We start from the raw sequence: 6,666 nt of genomic DNA, 5'->3' as shown, positions 1-6,666 counted from the left end.
AAAATATGGATCCCATCCTAATGGTTAAATTCTTTAGAGAGAAAAAGAATCGCAGTTTGGAGAAACATTTATCCAGTCCAAATTGTCTACTGTAATTATGGACTTTTGGAGGTAATAATTACATAACCAATGTTCCCTGGTAACTCAAATCCTGTGTGAAAGGTGCCATTGATACATTTTCATATGCAGAGCCATTGTGTGACCTCTCATACTACCTTAAATGCAGGTAGACTTCACAGCCTTTGTTCTATGACCTGTGTCCTTTCATAGTGATCCCACATGTCTTCATCTCAGTTTCCGAAGAGGGTTTTGAATTGTTTTGCATTGTGGTTGTTGCATTTGATACACAAATGAGGAGTATGTGTTACGCCCTGACGAGAGCAGGCACGTTGAGCGATGCAGTATGTTTACTTTGTTTTTTTCTGGTCAAATTGCATAGCATTCGCAAGCTATCCAAATGTTCACGAATGTTTCATGCGTGTTTAGATTATCACCCAAAAGCAGCATTGTTGGTTTAAAGTTTGCTTTTGGTATGCATGTTGGCGTCTGATGAGGACAATAAAATCTGCTTATGTAGAATGGTGTAGTGGTATGCATACTCCTAGGTGGCTTACACACACACACACACACAGTTAAACGGCAGCTAGTGAATATTATTATAACAATTACCCAGGCTTCTATTACCATTAGCATTTATCTTGCTACCAGTTACTTTTATTCCAATTCAGTATTAATGTACAGAGCTGCTTAAAACTATGTGAACCCTACAGGGATGGTCATTTATGAAATATAAAATATTACAATAAACTCACAAAATCCAAATCTAAACCCCAATATATAATAAAGAAATTCCAAATAAAGGAAACAAACAAAATATTTTTTGAGGGATGTTTACACAGTCCTCCTTAAGGTACTCAGCCTTTTTTGAGTGAGGTTTGAGGGCTGTCTGGCATGTACTGCCAGCCTCAGGTCCAGCATCTAGGTTGGTTAAGGTCAGGACATTGACTTGGCCAATCCAAAACACACATTTTATTTCTCTTGATACATTCTTTGGTAAATTCAAAGTAAATGAATGCTTTGGTTCATTGTCTTGTTGGAAGACACATTTCTCGCCATGTTTTAGTTCCTGGACTGATGGTCTTACGTTCTGTTCAAGAATCTCCTGGTAACCCATGAATTTACCAGAATTCATGATTACCTTGATGATGTGCAGTCAACCAGGTCTGGAGGAGGAAAAGCAGCCCCAGATCTTGACACTCCCACCACCATGTCTGACTGTTGGAATAAGGTTATTTTGGTTGTAGGCAGTGTTGGGTTTTCGACAAACATAGCGGTTTTGATTGTGTCCAAAAAGGTGAATTTTAGACTCATCTGCACAGTATATGGACTTTCAGAAACCTTCAGGTTTGTCCATGTTGTCACTTGGAAAGTTAAGATGTCAGCTTCTTTGAAAGCAGGAGCTTCTAGCAACCCACCCATGAATGCCATTTAGATTCAGTGTTCTTCTTATTGTTGAAGCATGCACAGTAACCTCAGATTCAGCAAGGGAGGTCGGCAAACCATAAGTGTTGGGTTTCACCACTGTCTCAATGGGATCCTCTGTGGCAGCCTGAACAAAATGGTATTGTTTCCATACATAAAGACTTATTGACCTGGATTCTCTCCACTCCCATCTGGAGCTTGAGCTGACTATAAAAGCAACCCAAAAAAATCAAAACAGAAGAAGGTGAGCCAGCAAAGTCAAGTTCTAAACACAGCGAGAAACACAAAGAAATGCACATTCTCAACTTTGTTGTTTCAGCCATGATGTTCAGCAGGAGCAGTCCGTTGTCATGGAGCGACTGTGGTGCGGAACTCAGAGCCCCAGCTTCCACTGATATCTCAGTGACATGTGGCACCATGTCAATTGACCTGGCCATCCTCATCTGTCCTGCCATGTACTGTGGTTACAATGAGTCGCTTCTCATCCTCAACGGCGTAGTGGATGACCCAGCCTGCAAGGGAACCCTAGACGACAGTGTTAGCCCGCGTGTTTTACGGTTCAACTTCTCCATCAACAAGGTCAACTCTTGTGGCAGTGTCTTCAAAACAATCAGTGCTCCAGGCACAGGGATCTTCAACGACTTCTCCAACGTCCAGACGGTGAACATCAGCGGTTTGGTCCTCTCATCGGACCCCAGCACAGGGACAGTTTCTTACAAAAGCAAGCTGAAGTACTTCTTCTCCTGTGCCTATCCCCTGCAGTACATTACTTACAACTCCCAGATCAGTGTGTCTGCCTCTTCCATCTCAGTCCAGGACAGCAACGGAACATTTACCAGTACTTTGAGCGTGGGGCTGTTTACTGACGCCAGTTTCACTATACCCATGGTCTTTCCCAAAATGGGTGTGGGGCTGAAGACCCCGATCTACACTCAAGTCAAGGCCACCAACCTGAGTACCAATTACCATGTGTTCCTGCATCGATGCTATGCCACGGTTACTCCCCTGTCCCAAAGCTCCATGACCTATGACCTCTTTGTGCCTTGCTCCTTGCGCAAGAACACAATCATTCACCAGAACGGGAATGGCCACCATGCTCGCTTCTCCTTTCCAGCCTTCCGCTTTATAGAGCAGCAGAATAGGAAGACGTCCACTTACTTCATCCACTGCCTCATCCGTCTCTGTGAGAGGGGCAGCTGTGCTATCCTACTCCAGTGTAAGAACCGGAGGAGAAGGACTGCTGTTTCTGGTGCCCAAGATGAGCAGACTGAGTTCATGACCGTTAGTTCACCTGCCATCATGATCAGAGCCGACGGTGTCCTGTCATCAGAGGAACAGATTGGCACCAATGACGGTTTCAACATTCACAGGATAAAACGTTTTTTTCCCTCAATGGCAGTGGGTGTCATTGGCTTTGCTTTCATCGTCGTCATCATCATTGTAATAGCAACCATCGTCTATGGACGGTTCAAGGCTCAAACATGTCAGAACCAAGTGTAGATCAAAATGAGCATTTATTTGATATTACTAATCCCATTTCTAATACGCCTCTGGTTATGAAAATAATCTGTTTTCAGAATAAGGTTTAAAGACTATCTTTCCAAAAAGGATTGGATTATTGGGGTGTAATGGTAGCAAGAACATTTGGTAAGTTAACTGTAAAACTATATATGAAAGATATTAAAATGGATCAAAAGGCATTTACGAGTAATGGAAAACATTCTTTATTTGTATATATTGTACATTTCAAAGTTGTACTTTGACTGAAATAGCTAAAATGTTTGGGGAACAAAACTAAATTGGTTTGTGCGATTTGTTAAGGGGTCACCAGTGTTACTTCTGAAGTGTTTGGTTGTTCATATTTGTAGAACTCGAAATGGGAACAATTCTCTAAATTGTCTGTCAATATATGAATGAGTGCCTATGATTGAGTCAGGCTTCCCTTTATGCCTAGTGTTGGGTTTTTACAACACTTAACTGCACTAAACTACCTCAAAATCTGCTATAAAGGGAATGTGACTTTATCTTCATTTTTGTTTCATGTTGAGCAATCAGTTTTTTATCGAATTCTTTGCATTGTTTTATGGCAGGTTATTGTTTTGTGTACCTCCAGCTTGTAAATAAAAGTCAGAAATGTTTACGTCAACTTTTCTGTGTCATAGTTACAGCCCTGGTTCTCCTGATAAGACCATTGCAAAAAACATACATTTTGAGTCTCAATCTTGAAGCCGATACAAACATTAAGAGAGGGGGGAAATTTCAAGCGTTTCCTATTGAACTATATGAACTTACATACATTTGTGATTTCATATAGTTCTTTTTCACTGAGGAAGAAGAGGAGAATAAGGAGACATTACATTTTTGTTAGGTACTAATATCGGTATGTTATGGTTTTTCAAAACTCTTGTTACTGTAACAATCAGTTAGTCCAATGAAGAACAATGTTAGTAGCAGACCCTAAGTGTTCGCAAAGCCCGCTGGTGTTTCTCTGGTGAGGCAAGACTACCACTTGGACTAGTCAATGTGTCTTGGTTGCCAGTCCAGCGTTTCCCCTCAAACATCCAAAAGATTCATTACAGATTGCTTTATAATGGGTTTTTTTGGTGGAATTTCTCTGTTGTAGTGCTCTCATACCGGCCTAAGGAAAGCAGCACAGCATTCTGGGACATTACAAAGGAATCCTTGCCGACAGTGTAAATGTGGGTCACCTTCAGGGCTGGGCATTTAAAAGAACAATTACTGTTTTAAAAAAGGTGATCTCAGCTTGTCTAAAAGTGACCTCACCCTGTCTCAGACAGATCACCAGCAATCCCAATCTGAATGAGGTTCAGGTGTACAGCATGTATTTTGGGGAGGGACATGCGCTGCTCTCTCTGTTTTAATAGGACAGGACTGTATGTGAATCTTATTTTGTCTTCTAGTGTTTTCATGTTGGGACTTTTCAGCTATAACGACATTTCAGATGGATGATCATATGACCGGACTATATGGTTGAAATATCCGTGGCCAACCCCTGTTTACATTTACCACACACCACGCCCCTGTTTAGCGTCAACTCATGACTCAACGACTCCCCTACTTCTGTCTGCCCGTGAGCTTAACAAACATGAGCGTTCCTCTCAGTCCCCAGCCCGCCTGGCAAACTGCATCACTTCCCATAATTCTAGACCTCTCCTTTAATCGCCTCTTGTAATCTCACTTAAACACAGCCTCTCATCTCTCATTATCCAGATACGTTCAGCCCCATGTACCTCAAGTTGCGGGATGCTCTTGTTTCAACCAGTGCCAGTTATTCTGTGACTCATCTAAATTTGAGAAATACTGTGAGGACTAGGAAGAACATTCCTGTCTCTGGGTGTTCATTCCTGTTTCTGACAGATGGACAGACAGACAGATGAATAGAGACTGACAGAGTGAGAGAGAGACACTGTCTCTCATAGAAAAACAAATGAAAAGCTTGAGTCACAAAAAGGCAGCTAGGCAAGATTAAATGAAAGGGATAGACAAATAGACAGAGAAGAATCAAGACCGATAGAGACGAACGGAGAGAGAGACAGTGTCTCCCTGGACAAACATGAAAAGCTTGCTGATGGTACACACCGAGTCCAGACCAAACTAAAAACAAGCCTAAATTCTCCCTCTGCCTTAGTTGTGGCTAAACACATCTCCATAAAACCACAGTTTGTATGAGTTGCTTACCACCAGGGAGAGAGTCCATCAACATAACATGAACAGTGCAAAATCAGTCTGTGGAATTGGATGTATTACTGCATACATCGATACATGTATGCAGTAATGCAGTCGATGTATCGGTCTGTCGTGGTGAAGAAAGAGCTGAGCCGCAAGGCGAAGCTCTCGATTTACCAGTCAATCTACGTTCCTACTCTCACCTATGGTCATGAGCTTTGGGTCATGACCGAAAGGACAAGATCCCGGATACAGGCGGCCGAAATGAGCTTTCTCCGCAGGGTGGCCGGGCGATCCCTTAGAGATAGGGTGAGAAGCTCGGTCACCCGGGAGGAGCTCAGAGTAGAGCCGCTGCTCCTCCACATCGAGAGGGGTCAGCTGAGGTGGCTTGGGCATCTTTTTCGGATGCCTCCGGAACGCCTTCCTGGGAAGGTGTTCCGGTCCCGTCCCACCGGGAAGAGACCCCGGGGAAGACCTAGGACACGCTGGAGGGACTATGTCTCCCGGCTGGCCTGGGAACGCCTCGGTGTCCCCCCGGAAGAGCTAGAGGAAGTGTCTGGGGAGAGGGAAGTCTGGGCATCCCTGCTTAGACTGCTGCCCCCGCGACCCGGCCCCGGATAAGCGGGAGAAGATGGATGGATGGATGGATGGAATTGGATGTAAATGACCATGGTAAATATATGACATGCCAACAGAAATGAATTAATAACAGTTCAAGTTAACCAACCATTTAGTGTGTGTCTAACTGTCATCTTATGATCCTGTGAATAGCACGACTTTGGTTTTGGAACGCTTATGTGTGTAAAATGTGAAAAAGCTGTCATTTTCAGAAAATGTTGGGAGATTGACTCATCTCCAGTATTTCCCTTTTTGGATTTTATTAGATAACATTTTGCTGCCTCCATCTAATCATTACTTTTTAATTTCATCTGAACCTTGGTTATGAATGAATACAGAATATGGATTTGGATATTGTACAATAGGTACCGCAGGCTAAATGTTTAGTGCAGAAAGGAATGGTGGAGGTGCAGGTGTTTCCACCCACTCACAACAAATGCGTAGTCTCACTTAAAAAATCTATTTCCATTTATCCATTACCGCTGAAGTAGCATAACATTTTCATAATATAATGATTATGTAGTATAGACATATTGTCCACCATCTGCCAAGACATATTACTAAGTTGGTGAAGCTAAATACTGAAATGGGTTTCTTTTAAAGAAACTAATCATGTCAGTGTGGAGATAAAATGCTTCATGAGAAATGTCCCTACTAGATTATAGTTATGTGCTATACTTTTGTACCACAGGTTCTGTACTGGAACCTCTAGGTACAGTATATCATTCAGCCTTGCTTTTTATCCCTGTTGCAGATTTCTGCACACATCATTGTCTGTTGTTCATAGCATTTATCCCCATTTTTTGGTTTCAGTTATTACTAAAGAAAACCTTTCAAAAGTTTAATAACAGCCAATATTAATGCAAATAGAAAGGGACC

General features: G+C 42.4%; 1 protein-coding gene across 1 annotated transcript; it reads left to right on the top strand.

The window, feature by feature from the left end:
• Positions 1-1,803: 1,803 nt before the first annotated feature.
• LOC105021797 (zona pellucida-like domain-containing protein 1) lies at positions 1,804-2,982 on the top strand. The gene has a single exon (XM_013137236.1). It carries the CDS (start codon positions 1,804-1,806, stop codon positions 2,980-2,982), a length of 1,179 nt encoding a protein of 392 aa, XP_012992690.1.
• The last annotated feature ends 3,684 nt before the right edge of the window (positions 2,983-6,666 follow it).

This window comes from Esox lucius, chromosome 14 (genome assembly GCF_011004845.1).
Source record: "Esox lucius isolate fEsoLuc1 chromosome 14, fEsoLuc1.pri, whole genome shotgun sequence".
In the NCBI taxonomy this organism is placed as follows: Eukaryota; Metazoa; Chordata; class Actinopteri; order Esociformes; family Esocidae; genus Esox; species Esox lucius.
Note: the sequence above shows the minus strand (reverse complement) of the source record. Positions and strands in the feature narration are given on the sequence as shown.